At 34.3% G+C, this 18,103-nt stretch overlaps 1 protein-coding gene across 4 annotated transcripts in view; it reads right to left on the bottom strand.

The window, feature by feature from the left end:
• Positions 1 to 18,103, bottom strand: part of ERC2 (ELKS/RAB6-interacting/CAST family member 2) — a 521,406-nt gene that overhangs the window by 132,811 nt on the left and 370,492 nt on the right. For all 4 annotated transcript variants that reach the window (XM_027794617.2, XM_027794625.2, XM_055806739.1 and 1 more), the window contains one exon: positions 5,420 to 5,554. In XM_027794617.2, the coding sequence (XP_027650418.1) occupies positions 5,420 to 5,554 (135 nt within the window). The remainder of the gene's footprint in view (positions 1 to 5,419; positions 5,555 to 18,103) is intronic.

The raw sequence follows: 18,103 nt of genomic DNA, 5'->3' as shown, positions 1-18,103 counted from the left end.
CATTTACGTTACAATATGCACACTTTCTTGTCTCCTTACAAAATCAAAAAAATGCCTCTGATACTGAGAAAATAATAAATTTTCAAATCTTGTTCTTTAGTTTCAAACCACTAGCAGTATGTTGGATTACAATCATCAAAAACCAGGTATCTAGAATTTACATGTAATACACTATCGAATAGGAAGTACAGGTTTGTACAGCACATGGCAATGAAATGACTGTACAAAAGAACAGTGTATGGAATGATAAACAACACAACACAGCATATAAAAAGTAAAATAAAATCCATGATTGAAAAATGTAAGCCAGAGCAATGACTAGGTTTCACTCATGATTATCATTGACTGTGCTGTTCTCTAAGATTATTTCAGCAGGGATTTTGCTATGGATCTCCTATTTGCTTGTTTTACAAGTAAACATTTGCTGGGCTAGTTCATTGTTCACAGAGTCTATGGAAATCTAGGGATGGCCGTACCTCAGGACAACACCTACTCCAAGCTCAACGCACCCACACAAGATGAAATATAACTATTATGTGCAACAGATATTCATCTAACCTGTTCTTAAAAATCTCTAAGTAAGCAGCTTCCATTACATCTGTATGAAAGAATGTCCACATTTTCTTTCCACTTACAGATTCATTAGACCCATAGGGAAAAAAGTTTCCTTTTTTTGAATAACTAACGTAGTTGTTCTTGGTAAAATTAAACTTAGCACTCCTGCTATTTCTCCAGTGGGCAGCGGACTACAATTGATTATCATCTTCTTTACAAAATATTTTATGTATTATAAGACTTATGTCTCCCCTTTAGTACTTCCTAGACTAAACAAACCTAGTACTACAAGCCTTCCTCATAGAGCATGTTCTCTAAAACTCCTGTCATTCTTGTTGCTCTCTTTTGTTCCTTTCTAATTTGTCTATCTTTCTCATACCATGGTGATCAAAACTGTACACAGCTTTTCAGATGAGGTCTCACCAGTGCTTGAAAGGACAGAATAATTGCTTCCTGCTTCTTCGTTCGTATTACACACATCCCAGAACTAGATCCAAATTCACTGCAATGGTATTCCATTGTGCAATCCAGATGCCTTCTTCCATGCTGGTGCCTCATCAGTAACTTCTCCCCCTTGTAAATGGACTTGTGCTTATTGAATTTCGGATTAATTATTCTAGGCTTTCTCTTGAGTTCATTGAGACTGAAGCAGCTTATTGAGCTGCTCCTACTATACCTGGAGCTTCTTGGAGCTTGGTTCATCATACACTGAAATAATTTCTAAAAAAAAATACTCCGTGGAAGCAGATAAAGGACAAACCTCTTTGGAATGCTGCTGTGATTGTCCCTCCTGTCTGACAATGAGTAACAGAAAATTTATCTGTAGCATGTTATTTGTATCAGTTGCCCACCCCTCTCATGGTGATTTCATAATTAATTAAATTTAAATAGTATTATTTATACTTACAGATCTTAATATTGTAATTCCTTTTACATTACATATTAATTACATTACAAATTAATGTATTTATTTGAATATTAATAAATGGTGGGACAACATTAAAGGCCTTATGAATTCAAAGTATGTCACAGCTACCACTTTCTTCTTTAGCCACAAAGCCAGTTACCCTATCAAAGAAAAATAGATTTGCTTGACATAATTTGTCCTTGACAAATACAGGCAGACTAAATATAGGATGCATATGCTATGTAACAGCCATCTAGACCTGCATTCTGTTTTAGAGAGTGGCCCAAAACTGTCACCTAGGAAAGAGCGCAAGGATAAAGTGAGTACGTAGTGATAAACAATCTCATATCTTCAAGAACGTAATGTAAAAATAGTTTATCTAGTACTATTCTGATGGGAACCACCAGCTGATGGTTAGGAAAAGAGGATAAGGGCAAAGCAAGTATAAAGTGATCTGATACACACTGAGATGGATAGATAGGTAACGCCATACAGTCTGATACAGACATCAAACTACTGAAAATGAACAGTAAAAGGACTACAGGATTTCTCTTGATTCACTGATTAATAATTTAGTCCATAAGTTTCCAGGGTCTAAAATAAAGGTATCCATAGATCCCCACACATTTTATTTGTAAAGATACCAGTCTGAGAGAGCTGGGGTTGTTCAGCCTGGAGAACAGAAGGCTCCGGGGAGGCCTTTTTGTGTCCTTTCAATCCTTAAAAAAGGGGGCTTAGAAGTATGATGGGGACAGACTTTTCAGTAGGGCCTGTAGCAACAGGACAAGGGATAGTGTTTTTAAACTAAGAGGGTAGATTTACATCAGATATTAGGAAGCAAGTCTTTAATGTTCAGGTGGTGAGACACTGGAACAGTTTCCCCAGAGCAGCTGTGGATGCCCCATCCCTGGAAGTGTTTAAGGCCAGGCTGGATGGGGCTCGGAACAACCCGCCCCAGTGGAAAATGTCCCTGCCTGTGGCAGGGGGGTGGAACTGGATGATCTTTAAGGCCCTTTCCAACCCAAACCATTCTATAATTTATGATTCCTCAAGCCTCCAAGGATCTCCTATATCCTACGTGAGAGTTGTTCAATGTAATCGTAGTTTAGAGTAAAACTGAAAATAACAGTACTAGTAAATACTAGTAAAATAAATTATTTTCCTAGTATTTTACGTGATCTATCTTCAATGTACACATTTCCATCACTCATACAATTTCTTAAGTTTTTTAAGTTCTTGAAGATGTTTTGATACAGACTTTCATTATGCTTCTTATTCATTCTCTTCCCTGAATAACCTGCCGTGAAGAGCAACTTCTTCACTAAATGTTAGCTCTCTTATGTTGTCTTGTCCCTCAAATTTTATTTACAGGTTCAGGTTTCTTGAAGCAGTTGAAAGAGTATCGGGGTTTCAGTAACACAGAGGTTGCTGTTACTTGTTTTTTCACATCTCTTGCCTTCATCCTGGTTTTCTCATTCTATTCCTTGCACAAAACCAAAACCTTTTTTACTTCATGGTTGTTGTCAGACAATTTTGCCTTCTTTTATAAACTCAGCAAACTTGTCTCTTAACCAGAAACAGAACTAAAACCAAAATAGCAAATCACAATACCCTTCTCCACTTTCTGAAAGAAAAGGTTGTTCTTAACATGTTCCAAGAACTTGAAAGGTTCTGTGTTCTGTTCAGGCTTTTGTTTGTTTTTTTGGTTTTGATTTTTTCTTTTAAGGTGGCATCTAAGAAATAGAGTTATGTCATACTTATCAGTTCCTGTCTTTAGTACAACTCTATTGGTCATTCTACGAAAGGCATCATTTACTTCTTTGTCTCCTATTCCCAATGAAGTAGTTGAACATACATCCCTGTTTTAACTTCACCAATGTTTTTCCTTTTCATTTCTACCAGCCGTTACAACTTTATAAACCAAGTTTGTATCAAACAATGATTCTTCATATAAAAGCAATGTTTTATTTTTCCCTAGGGTTTTCTACCTGAAAAAGTTACTTGCTTCTATAGACTGTTTTTCCTACTCCAGATAAATACATACACGGATAACTTTCCTCCTTCCTCCTTGTCCTACTGTGACTGTCCTAAAACTCCTACAGTTTTCAGCTGTCACTCATTGTAGTAGGCTAAAGAGTCATACAATGATAAGATCTTAAAATTTGAAAGTCATCTTCAGGCCAGACTTCATGCATAGCTGACAAGGTCTCCACTTACTAAGCATATTCATTACAAATGGAATAGCGGCATCCAGTATCAGCTGGAAACGCATGGCATGCTGGAGACAAGGCGTACATCCACGTTTTAATTCCAAAATAGAAGTTTCTTTCTTGAAGTTTCATCTACTGCAGCTTAGCTTCTTTCATTTGTATTTCTCGTGGTTTAGCATTTCATACACAAAAACATGTATACGCATACATGTATGCACATACACACATAGTTTTTTGCCATAACACATTTAACAGTATCAGACCCAGACACTCCAGGGAACAATTATGAAAATATGTTCACTAGCAGAAGGGTATTTTAAGGATGAGCTAAAGTTGTAACTAGAATATTAAATACTATTTTGATGCGTACGTATACAAATATGATGTATGTTTTATATAATTGCATAAGGAATTAAAGAATTTATTATTTTCAATACTATTAACTTCATAATGATAACTAGCTATAACTAATAACAGTAACGTTTTTACTAATAGGTATAACAATACTATGGCATTATTTTCAATATTATAACTATAAAATTAAAACAGATACTGATACTTTATTTTTGAGGGATCTGGTCTTTAAGCTTTCCAGAAATAAAAGGCACAGCATTTTCTGTTTGGAAACATCTGTTTAAACACATCAAAGCAATAAACTATTCAGTCAAGGTGCCTGCTTCACTCAGCTGTCCATGAATCAGAAGTACTGAGCTTGCATGCTGGACGCTTAGCAAATTTCTGCCTGTTGACAGCAACATTATCTGGAAAACCACATTAAAGTATTCCAAAAGGTAAAGTGTTGGAACACTATAAGCCACAGAACATCATAAACATATACAGTGTAAATATTAAAACTATGTGACAGTAAACTTGTTTTAACCATTTTGTATTTTAATTTTCACTTAACTTTCATATCATTCATATTCTAAAATATTATCAACAAAAGTAAATGAGTTACATATTTACCAATTTTGGTTGGAAAATTGTGTTTATTTGTAAACAAATATTGACATTTACAAAATCAAAACAGTGTTGGGCTTATGGATATTTTTTCACCCTAGTTGGAGGAGGAAAGGTTCAATGCTAACATGCTCAATTAACATACTTTAGAAGGCCATGTTATTTGGACAGCTCTCTGCCCTTTCGGAAACACAAGACTCTAAGAATGATGATATTTTAAGAAGAATAATAGTGAATTACTAAGCATTTTTAAATCAAAACATCTCTTGAAATTGGTTTATCTTGCCTAGCTAAAAATGCACCACTATTGATTTTAAGCTATATCTGCTATTTGAAACCTTCAACAGAAAGATACTTCCAAAAACACATTTGGAATTATTGGTTTACAAGTTGCCAAAGGAAACCACTGCACAGGTTTTTCAATAGTAAGATTAATCCATATATTTTAAATAAACAAAAAATTACTCCAAAAAGTGAATACTTCTGAAACCACTAGTAATCACTAAGTGGGGAATTTCTTACTGGTGTTCTGCTGAAAATGTTGAGTTATAAAATCCTGAAAATAGCTGCACAACTTTTAAAGAAATATAGGGAAGAAAAATGTAAGACACCAGACAAAAAGCCAAAATGTTTAAATTGTCTCAGGGATGGAAATAAATACCAGAGCTATTAGTTTCAGTTCAAAGATCACTTCACTTGCTTATTATTTCTTTGGAATATTTATTTTATCTTGAAAGATCAAAATAATAAAATCATAAAACTGAAGGTGGAAAAAGAGGTGACTAACCTGATCTGGAGAGGGTCTGTGGTTGGAGTGTTGTGGCCTCCCAGGAGATCGATGATGGTGGTGGTGGTGATGGTGGTGGTAGTGGTGATGGTCATCATCGTAGTTATCTGCCATCAGTTTCATTCTGTTTTGTGTCTGTTTAAGATGTAAAGTGAGACAATTCTATTACATGTTGAAATATTTTGCCATTAACAGTGTTTTAGGAAGATCTTAGCTCTCCTTTTTTTTTCTTTTTTTTTTTCTTTTTTTTTTTTTTCTCTTTGGTAGCTGTAAGGATCTAACAATAGAAGTCAGACTGCTGACTCACAAATAAAAAAAGATACCAAAGTATGTGAACACATCTTCCGTCTCAGTTTTCACATGAGTAGAATTGCAGAAAGAAGTCAGAAAAGGGTATCATCGAGGATGTTGTGTTTGAAGGGTGGCAACAGAGACATTCAGCTTTTCTAAATTTAGTATTTTAGAACAGTTTTCCAGTCTATTATTACATCTTGCCATTTAACTCTCACTAAAAGGAATATTAAGTGTACTTCAAATATTTACAGTTAGCTAGTGAGGCATGTCAACAATAATCATGACTAGTTATGTTAAAAGCTCTGTTTTGGCTTAAATATTTTAATTGTACACCAGGATCACCCTGCTAAACAGTAAGTTAAAAGAATCTGAAAACTAACCGATACAGACACAGGCACTTAGAGAAATAAGTGATTAAGGAACTTGACACGTTACTGAATGAAAGTCTTAGATAAAGATCTTGAAAAAAAGATCAACACTTCAGCTACTGCCATGTACAGATAATAAAATCTATGTCACCGTGAGATAACAAGATACATTGCTGCTCTTCATCACTATTACAATTATTCCATACCATAAAATACATAGACTGGTATAATTCAAAACTTGCTCATAATACCCAAAATATCTTACTGCCAATTGCTCAAGACCATCAGATACAGCAATTATTCCTTCTGTTAGCAGGACTGAAGGCTGTCTCAGGCAAACTTGTTAACATGTAATCAAGCGTTACTTATTTTTGCACTAACAAAGCCCAGAAGAAAATGCTGCTAAGTCTCAAAGAGTTCTTGCAAAATTATAAGAATCAATTAGATATAGAATTAATATAATGCAGATGACTGAAGGAAAGATAGTAGTCTTAACACTTAATGTAATCTTCAAAAAATCTCACCTGAATCCTATAGGAGAAAGATTGTTCTTGAAGGAACATTATCTATCTACTTCATGCTGATTTTCTGTGCTGACATCATTTGCATTGGTCAAGCACAAACAAATCTACTTTGCACATAGACACTTTTGGTGGACAGTGAGAGACTGTTTCAAGAGACTGAAATCAATTGCAAAAAGCCACTGTTTAGTTCTACACACACTCCAAGTAGCAAGATTCATACTAACTCCAGTGAGGATGCCGGATAAAGACGTTACCCCCAGGAGTCTGCCCAAACTAATGAGTTCTGAATGAGCAACTTAAACAGATGAATTCAAACACAACCCATGTAGTCATGTATGTTGCTGTATTAACAGGTCTAACTGTCTTCCAATTTGAAGTGCTCATGACATAGCTAGTGTCCTATACCTAGTATGTGGTAAATTTACTTCCAGGACTATTGTAAATTGATTTTCCTACGAGAACAATCCAATATCAAAATCTCCATTAAGAAAAATCTCACTGGTAGGTGTATTTTAATGTAAAACGTAAAAATTCAGAGATTGCTCTTCAATTCCCCAATTTTAATGTTTCTTGCTAAAGTAGAAAAGATATTTGGAAAAAATGTAAACTAAATATTCATATTACACAATATCTGAAGTATAAAAAAATCTAATGTGAGGAAAACTATGCATCACGGGGATCACAGGAAATCCTGATATGTCTTTTTAGCAATTTTTTTTTTTGGAAGAGTCACAATGATTCTCAAGCACTTCATATAATGCCCATCAGAAGGATCATAGAAAACTTTTACAGGAGGAGACCTGTACTTCATTCAAGTAAAAACAAAACAACCAAACAAACAAACCAAACCTTTAAAGCATCCATGATATTACAATAGAAAAAACAACTGCGATGGGATGCACGCATGCTTTAGTCACTGTCACTTTTTCTGAGCATCTCTATAGCACTAAAAGAGCATCTTCTCAGTGTGTTACAGAATAAATGCCCTCCACAGGTCAAGCGGTGGATTCATTTGAACAGGAATTGCATTAGCACTGTATGGTAACATTTCACAGTTTTTAACACTATTTTCTGCACAGTTGGAACCGTTTCTTTCTCTCTCTCTCCTCATTAAGGAGACAGCAGCAAACAGCTGTATGAAATTCAGCTATGAATTTCTATCAATTTTGCCAAGAAACCAACTCAATCTGAATCATCATAGTTGGTCTGCCTGTCTTCAGATTCAAAGAGGAAGGCCTTTAGAACAAGAGTGGAAAAGATGGAGAATTAATAGACAAATAATAACCCACTTACTGTAAACACTGTAATATCCTGCCTCTTTGGGGAAGCTCCTCACATTTTATTAGTTTATTTTCTTATCAATGAACAGCCTTAAATTTCCTACCTTTCAACTGTATTCCATAAAAGAATGCAAAAGTTAAACAAGATGATATATGCAATCCTAAAAGTGTCCCCTGTAATGAGGTGTTGGGGATTAGACATGTCATGGGATAAGAACTGTAAATGAATGATGTCATCTTTCTAATTTGGTGCTGAAATATAAATAAACCACTTCTAATGTTTCTTCCTTTTGGATGCCAGATTGCAGTAAAATGTGCACAAAGAAATGTTAATGCTGTAGTAGGCTTCCTTTAGTGTGCCTGTCCTAGAAGCAAAATATTAAAAATAAATAATAAAGAAATGTGAAATGAAAATTTTTTTCCTCTCAAGTGATCATCAAACCATCAAAAAATATATTACTTGTGATTGTCATTAATTTCTTAAAATTATGCTAAACATTTTGCAAAATATTATTTTTAAAAGCTTTTTGGTTTTATTTGTTAGCTCTTCACAATGATAACTAATACCATTTTGAGGTTCTATTTGTATTTAATTAAGCTACTCTCAGAGTGCTATACTTCCACACTGAACTGTATTTGCCAGGTATGCTTAGCTTTGACTTAAGAAATACAAACCATGGTATTATTTCAAACTTTTAAAAGGAGGAGTTTTGAGGAGAATGAACAGGAGGATTTCTGAAGGAGGAACAAATGTGAAGCCATCCAGAGAAACAATACAATCCTTTTCAGGTTCTTCCAAACAAAATTCTGTGACATTATTTCTGTTTGCTTCCCTTGCTAACTCTTCTAATTTTTAGTAGGCTTTGAAATGCCATGTATATTTTTATTTGAGGAAGAAATTAATTAACCACATTGCAATTTGTTCAGGACCCTAGGGCTTCACAACCCTACACCTCCATACAAGCACATACACAAACATACAGAACGGCACATACATTTTTGAAAAACATTGGTTTATCAGACAGACAGTAAAATCCTCATGGTCTGGGTCCCATATCAGCACATTAAAAGACTGCTTCAGTATTGACTGTGAGGGAGAAATACCATCTACTGACTTGGTAATGCCACCATTTCTTGCAACATCTTCAGCATCCTTGAAAATTTCCTATTCAATAACATCCAAGACCTTTTCTTAGATTACTTTTGAAAGCACAACAGATTACACAATATGACTTTTCTGAATGATCGGGAAACTTAGTCTTGAAACGTACAATTCATGAAAATTAGTGATGATGGTACACACATTTAAACTGTGCCATATCTAATTTGCATCATGTATTACTCTGCATGAGTTAATCCATATCTGAAATAGTTATATAGTTCAAAATTGTATTCACATTTTGCTCTCAAAACTATTATTACTGATACAGTTTTCCTGGAGATGGGGTTTCTCAAAATTTACATAGCCTCAGCTCTGACAACATAATTATAACATCAACAATTTTTTTTGAAAATGCCTGGTGAATACCAGGCCCACACCTGAGAAAGAGCAGGTTTTAATTGGTATTTATACCAGGAAAGAAAAATATGTTCACTTGTAAAATGCAACAATTAATTAACTGCATCTTCTACAGACCAGTATGCCTTAGTTTTAGCCTAAACTGTTTCCTCAGAGTTTTTTGCTAAATTTGTTGACTACATTCAATAAATACCGCATCCATTTTAAAATAAAGGAGTGATAGAGGAATTAAAAGCAGCTTAAATCTAGGTGCACAGGTATATTAACCCTTAGGGCTTGAAACAGTTGTCTTTGATCATTCAATATCACTATTTGCTAAGCTGTCAAGGTCATGAATGGTATGTGTAACTGAATTTTTAACTCACCAAAGAATTTATGATCTAGCACTGTAAGAAAACTGACAGATACTTCTCCTAAAATTCTGTGGTGTTTAAGTAAGGATCTGCTGAAGTGAAATGAAAATCTTTGATTGACTGGTAACAGACTACATAGCTTAACAGCAATCTGTAACTGTAAAACTATAATATTAAAACTGTCTTTTAAAAAATATTTTAGCAAGGTGGCAATAGGGAACTATGCTTTGATCTGTCATATGGATCAAGTTAACAACAAAACTCTCATGAATGAGGTTCAAATGAGGAAAAAATAGTAAGATTTGTTGCTCTGGGATATAGGTATAATACCATTCAATAGCTATTACTTTCCTTTGGATTTTCTTCTCAATCTCTTCAATTAAAGAGAATTTGAAACATTTCTAGAATATTCACTTTCAGTAGGGTAGGAATTTTCCCTAAGTAATATGGGAGGGAGGCAGATACAAGGCCTACAAGCTATCCTGGAGATATTTTGTGGTCTAACTATTAAAAGTATGGAATTTAAAATCTAGAGCGCCACATTCTAGCTTTGATTATTCAATGGCCTCTTGTTGTCTTCAACAACATAGAACATCTATTTCTTGCAATCTCACTATTTGAAAGTAAGTTTATTCACACTTCCCCCCCGCCCCCAACAAAGTTTTCTAACACTTCCACAAAGCACTTCTCTTGTGACAGGTGTTTAGATTCAGTCTTCCTGATTTCTACTAATAAATGATTTAATCTGAGCATTTTTCCCTAGGACAATAATTTTAGAACACACACACACACAAATATCTATTTTTAACTTTGAAATCCAGAATGTAGGGATCTAAAATCTGTGTGCTTAAGGCTGCAAGTTTATCCAGAAATTGCATAAACTTAGTGGAGTTAACCTGGAATTAATGAAAGCATGTGCAACTGCAATTGCTTTTTCACTATGAATCCAGTGCTTCAGGCTTGAATTCCATTAGCTGTGCGTTAATGAAATGTTTGCTAATGAAGCCAGCTCTGTATTTACTCTCTCAGAATAAAATCAGTTTTCATGTCCAAACAATATTTTTACACATTCTTTGAAAACTGTTATCGTTTGAAGTGAAGAATTTCTTATAATTTCTGCTGCATCACAATACAAAAGTTGCTAACTGCCATAGAATAAAATTTATAGCTGATTTGTTATATGATAAGTCACAGTTAATTAAATATTGGACAACAAATGTTGTACTTGGCCTCAGACATCCTTAAAGTTCACCAAATTACATTCGGCACTCACAATCTGTTAAAAGACTAGAATAGTTTGCACAAAATGAAGACTTCACAAAAACAATTCATTTGTTCGTTAAAAAATACAAATTATTCCACAATGTAGACTGTTACATTTGTGTAAGACAGGAAGAGATTCTTGAAAAGTAGGTACAAAAGGTATTTCAGAAGGCAATACAGAATGCTGTGTTTGCAAGTAACCCTTATGGTGACTTCTAAGACCAATGAAGTCATCACTGGCTATATTAAAAAATAAAATTAAACTATGAGTAAAGCCTCTATTTCTAGAACTTAAGCAGATTCACTGTTTTGTGGTGGGGTTTTTTTGGTTTTTTTTGTTTTTGGGGGTTTTTTTGGGTGGGGGAATCTCTTCTGCAAGTTTCCATTTATTGTTGTTTGACCATCATTTAATCTCTTTCTGAGATCAAAAATAAAAAGTTCAAGTTCCAGCTTTGGAGCCTCTAAAAAACATATTCAACATCACTGTCACTTAGTTCCACTCTCTTTGATCATCTCAAGCTTACTAGAGATACATGCATCAGGATGTATCCCTGTGGCTTCTGCCACGGCTTTTATATGCATCAGCTTTGGCTTCTGAACTTCTGAGCTAGCCAATTCTGTAAAACATGCTTGTTTTAAGCACCAGGACAATGTCCATGCTTACGGCAAAGCTCACACTAAATGTTTTGCTCTGTCAGGGACCTGCTGACCTACCTTCAGAAGCAGAAACGTGCAATTTGATAAGCCAAACGGTGAGTTTACTCTGCCATCTAGAAAAGAGATTTAAGAAAGATTCCATTGCAAAGTTTCAGTTGAAACTTCTTTTGCTTAAACTTCTTCATACAAAGAGATTTTTGAGTGCTAGTTCACTATATTATTTAGCTGAAACAAAAGAGAGAATTCCTAGTCTATTACTGTTAAAAAGCCTGACCTTGAGATTGCTCTTAATTCTTTTTAATGGTAGCAGACTTGAATCAATACATGATTAAATGAGATCAATTGTTAAAATATATTCACCAGCTATGGTTTTCACAGAAGGACTTGTGTCATTTTTCCACAAGCTGAAGGATCTGTTAATTGGCCATTGCTTTGAAGGACCTTTTGCCAAAACTAGAGCTCCATGGAAGAAGTGGACTTCAACATTCTTCAATATACTTCAAAGTATTCCAGAGCATGTATTATTTTATGCTAAGTATTCAGGCCATTTCTGACAGCATAATACTATCAAAATAATGCTAATTATTTAAAAAATAAATTATACTCTTGTCTTCAGTCATTAGAAATATATGATAATGTTTAATTCAGTCTTTTTTCTTCTTATGCAGTGAGACACCAAGAAAATTCCAACAGAAATAAACCTTAAGTTATGAATCCTGTAAGTTTACAAGCACTCATCAGAAACCAAAAGATAACAAAAACATTACAGTACAGTAACCAACTAGGGACTCCAGATGCTAAATAACTATCATAATCATAACCGTATGGGTGTTGGAATGCATCACTGAGGGGTAGAGTTATGTTTTAATGAGTGCTTTATTTATGCATTTTCTTTTTATAACATCCCTGTAATGTAATCTATTCTTATATTCTTACTCTTAACTGTATTTTAACATGGGTTTTGCTGCTTTGTTTCCCACCTCCACTGAAGAACACAATTTTTTCCCTGTTAAAATTCCAAATGGGCTAATAAGCATGTTTTTCTTTTCCTGTTATAGTGTATGACTTGTCTTGGGAAGTGTGAGAGACAGGATGCATGCAGGCTAAAAGTGTGCATGATAGCTTATTGGAGAAAAGTTTGGCTACTCCTCATTTAGTTCTTTTTATTTTTTACCTCATTAACGATATGACTGTTGCATAAGAGTAATGAACACAGTAAAGTTTTTATGATAAGAAAGCATATATTTTTTTTCTTTTCCCCATCTATATTAAACTTAATTCATGTGATGTTTTAAATTAAAATCTTACCATTCTTATCATTTGTAACACACATGTAACCGGAACACTTGTTCTTCAGGCCCTGTCTGCCCTTCCCAGTTTCACCCAACCGAGAACAGGGACTAAGAAACAGTACTGAGTGGTTTCCAAGTTTTCATGAAATCCAACCTTCCTCCCAGGTGAAATACAAAAGCAATTGCTGGTCATATTAGATACTCTTGACTCCTGTGAAGCAATGGGAAGCAGCTTCCAACGCAGATCTTGGATCTGATAATTTAGTATTGAGCATGAGCATAAAAATTTTACATGTATTTCAGTTCTTTTTTAATTAATGCAGTATTTAACTGATATTAACAACCATTAACACCTTCTCCTTTCAAAGATCGCAAAATGTAACTGACTTGTCCTGAAAGAAGTTAGAACTCATAGTAAGCCTGCCTCTTCAATAGCTGAAGGATAATAGTCTCACAAACACCAGCTGGGATATTAGACACTTGCAGACTGAGACACGCAGCAGTTCCAAGTGCCAAGCAGACACTTATCTAAAGTACTACGGCCAAATTTCAACTTTCCTGACACTTGTGACTGAACAAAGTTATGTTGATTTGAACATGGTCCATCTGACTTTTAGTTGCGGTCTCTGCATTTACAGTTTGTGTTTTTGAAGTCTTTTTAAGTTCCGTGAATTAAAAGTATGGCTTGAAGCGCAGGAAATATCTTGTAATAATACAGCATACTCAGTAATGTATAGGCTAAAGTCAGACAAATACTTTTAGCATGAGTCCTACTACTGAACTTGGTAATTACATAGGAGTATGTAAGAACATAGACACAAAGAAGTGGGTTAAAAAGCATAATTAAAGCTCTGAAACAGTAGCTGCCTGAGGACATCTCGGGCCAGGTCCTACTAAATGTAGACAAGCAATGTAAGAAGGTAAAATTCTCTGGTTTTTCTTTTTTTTTTTTTTTTTTACCTTAACAACAGGAAATAACTCATTAAAAAGATACTTCCCCATAATAATTATTTAAAAGCAGACATGAATCAGAAACTTCAGTAGCTAAACAAGACCTTTGAAACTGCAAATCTCTGGTTAGTAGCACTGATTGTCTTTCAGTGTTTTTAATGTCTGAATAGTTGATTTCAGTTGTAATTTCTGCAATTTCATTACCAAGCCCAGCTCTCTCATTTGTATCATATATAAAATACAGCCTAAGCTGAAATTACTACATTTCTTCCATTACATGCAATAAAAGTTGACAAATAAAACATAAATTTCAACATATGGATGGTATATTAGAATATTGACGGAAATGGAGATAACATCACAACAGTGTCTTGACATGCTTTATAGACACCTTACCTACAACTAATCTTTGATGCTAGATTGTAGAAGTGATAAGTTTTATACACCATCAAAGTAGGAGAAAAATTTGACACCCAATTCTTACAGAATTTTTTAATAACTGGCTACTTAGCACTGTACTTAAGATCAAGTGTTAAATTATATTTAGCTTGATTATCATAGAGTACTCTGTAGCAGAACTTAAGGACTTGTTTCAAAAATGTCTCATGGAGAAAAAAAAAAAAACAAAACCAAAAACTTTTTGGCTTGGGAGTTCACTCATTTATATAATGGAGATATTTGCTATTCTTATCTGAGATACTTAATATCCATTTTCACCTATTGAGCCAGCTAGATAAAAAATTACAAAAGTTTCAGTGTTAATATATACATTATTTTATATGTGTATTACATACTTTTTCCCTTTAAGATTTCCAGACTCGGTGGAGTTAAACCATTTGTCTGAACAAAGTGCATTATGACAGCTACAGCTATTGAGAGGTTCTAATATAAGTTCACAATGAGATTATCACCAGTAAAAAAGGGTGCCATTAGACACCGCCATGCTTAAGATATGATATAAATTCTTCAAGGACAAAAAACCTCCGCACAGACAACAAACAGAAACAGATTTTAAAGCAGCTCACCAACCACAAAGCAGGAAAGGACTTATGTCCCAGGCTTGTCATGCCTTCAGGGCCTGACGGCTACAAGGCAAAAAGCTCCTCTTGTTGGAAAATGTTTGTGTAAAAATACCATCCCAAAGAATTTGGATTCCTGAGAGCATGAGGAAAAAGTGATGCCATATCCAGCTACAACTTGAGTTCGTTTTTTATAATATACATTGTCAAATCGTACTGAGAATAACTGAAAAGTTTTGTGTGACCACTGCCAACATTTTCAGTATTTTTCCAACACAGAACATTTCTTCTGAATTGATTAATCTGATCAGGCAAAGGCTCTTAGCTACACACGCATTCTCTTTCATCCCTCATGCCATATGGAGCCTGCCGTGTGAAGCTATAGGGAGAAGTGGCACTCTGCTCTTTCACCCCTACACTGATCTGTCTGCACTGGGTTTATATCTAAGCTGCTTGTACTTGGCAAAATTGAGAATTACAGACTCAGATTCAAAAATATAGATTCAAAATTCAGATTACAAATGAAGATAATAAAACCCAAAGTTAAGACATGCAGAAAGACTGCCTTAGGACATTCCTAATTAATACAAAAGTATTAACTACAAGAGTTTTTAAGGTAGTAAAATTCAAGGCCATTGAATGCATGGGCTGCTGTACTGATGTCAATGGGATCTGAACAGACACAGTTAAAATCAGAGGTTAATAGCCACTTTGCTACATTGTCTAAGATTTTTTTAAGGCAAAAATAACCAGAATAATTTTCCTCATATGGAAGTTCAACACATAAAGCTATTAGAACATCTATTCTTACCTGCCCAAAAGAAAACAAAGAGCTTGTGTATCATAACTGTAACAAAAAATAAAACTCCTAAAACTTAAGGGTCTCCGATTACTCATTTGTTCAAAGTTAGGTGCTTAAAGCTTGAGCAAGATCAATATTATGAGTGATAGCAAACAGTATAAACAGAAGAGGAAAAAAATCGTACAACAGTCAAGTGTATCTGCAGTACCCGTGTGAACGGCTTTATAACATGGATTCTCTTTACTGTGCAGTAACATTTAGACTCAACAGTACAATAAGTCTCTCTCTGAAGTAATCTGTGTATATAATAATTAACAATAATAATAACAAGAAGAACAACAACAAGAACAACATAGCATTCTGTGCTACTATAATATTGCCACCTGTGAAATCCAAGGAAATCTGAAACATGAACTTAGTTTAACATCAGAAACAGAAGTAATAGAGATTAGGAACCAACACAATACCAGGACAGTGCTACTGATCACAGGTTTTACAGATGATAATGTCTACAGGAACCATAAGAAAGCACTGCAAGACTTTTTTGTTCCCACACTTGTTAAACATTAGCAGGCTTAAATGTAATTAATTAATGCACAGTGTTGCAGAAGAATGTTTTGGACTGCCAGAATAATCACAACGACAACAACTTCTAATCCTGTTTTTTTTTCTTATACAGTAATATAAACACTTTCAATATCATAAAATACACAATGCAATACAGCTGAATTAATCAAACAGGGAAAATATAGCTTGGGGCATTTTGTTATTCTTGAGTGCTTGATGTCACCACCATAATATCACATTAGCACTATTTCTGATGTATTTAAATAGAACAGTATATGTAACGCAACACACTGCCTTCAATTCCATTTTACTACTCTGCTGCTGCAAGAATCCTTTGGAATATTTGGATTGGATGTTAATTATTAAGAAATACTTCTATGTATTCCATGCAGGAGAAAATATCTCTAGTGGTTAATATACTAAGAAACTGTGGCTACACAGATTTTTTAAATTCTTTGATTGTTTCTCACCCTTTTTGTTTCATTAGCAATATGTTAATGTGATGAAATATAGAGTAGTGAACTAATAGACTAGAGAAGACTGCCAAACACCAGCTTTGCCTCTGGCCAGAGTGTTCTGTACACCTGCAGTCTTGAAAACACTGGAAAGGTTTCTAATTTCATGTTTTGAGAAGAAAAATAAAATGCTCTCAAGGAGTTAGAAGACTTTGCATTTTGGCCAACTCCACGTACATTTTTGGCTTTATATCCCAAAAGCAAAAAGAGGCAACAGGGAAATTTTCTTGCAGTATCCAAATTCAGCATGAATCAGGAACATAGCAGTGTCTTCTGCTCTTACCAAAATCTCTTGAGCTGTTCTAAAAATGGACTTTAAGCTAATTATTTCATGAAGGATTGCATCACTATACAAATTTCTCTAAAAATAGCTGTCTTAGAATTCTCAAAAGGAATCTTGGCCAGGATGATTATAAATATTATGTAATCACTCAGCCAAGCCCTCATGCTGATTTGTTTAATACTGTATTTCTAAAAGTTTTTTTAAGCCTACTACAAAGTTCTATGGCTCTCAAAATAGAGCATTTGGTGTATGAATCAGAACAATTCCAGTGGTTCTGTTTTACTGGGAATGCTTTTATTTAAACCACTAAACAATAAATATTTAACTGACAGATTGCAGCTGCTAAATTGTCCTTATATCACTAAAATTAAATATGCTTGTTTCTTATGAGAAGGTGTTTGTAACACAGAGGTCAGTATTATTACTACTAATTTCACAGGCGGATACATTGTGATACAAATAATTTTCCTAGGTTATCAAAATATAATATGAAAAAACCTGTAAAAGTAAGCCAGCACTTGAGATAAAACCAACGCTTTTCTTCCAGCTTAGAAATAATAGCTATACTTAAACTCACACAGTCACAATCCATAAAAAGACTGCTCTAGTCATTCCCATAAATTATATTTTGGTCTTTAATATATGTACATCTGTAGCTTCATATTTAAAACAAATCACATATGTTCTCATTCCACTACAAAGGCAGTATATTTCATTTTTTTAAGATGCTCCTTTATCTTTTTCATTGTGAAGAACTGTGACAAATTACTTCAAAATCAATGTCTTGGTGGTTTACAATCTGTTTGATGTTCCCAAAGGCCAGAAAAATAAGAATACAAAAACTAGAGAAAGGCATTCAACTGTGTATTTGGTGCTAGGAGCATTACTTCAGTAATGAGCTATTTAAAAAAAGAAAAAACCCCTGAAATTTGCAACTGAGACTTTATTAAACTTTCTTTTTTTTGAACGCATTACATTTCTGGTTTAATTCTATTTT

The sequence above is a fragment of the Falco peregrinus genome, chromosome 5, assembly GCF_023634155.1.
Source record: "Falco peregrinus isolate bFalPer1 chromosome 5, bFalPer1.pri, whole genome shotgun sequence".
Classification (NCBI taxonomy): domain Eukaryota; kingdom Metazoa; phylum Chordata; class Aves; order Falconiformes; family Falconidae; genus Falco; species Falco peregrinus.
The sequence above is the reverse complement of the archived record's forward strand: the minus strand, read 5'-3'. Positions and strand labels throughout refer to the sequence as shown.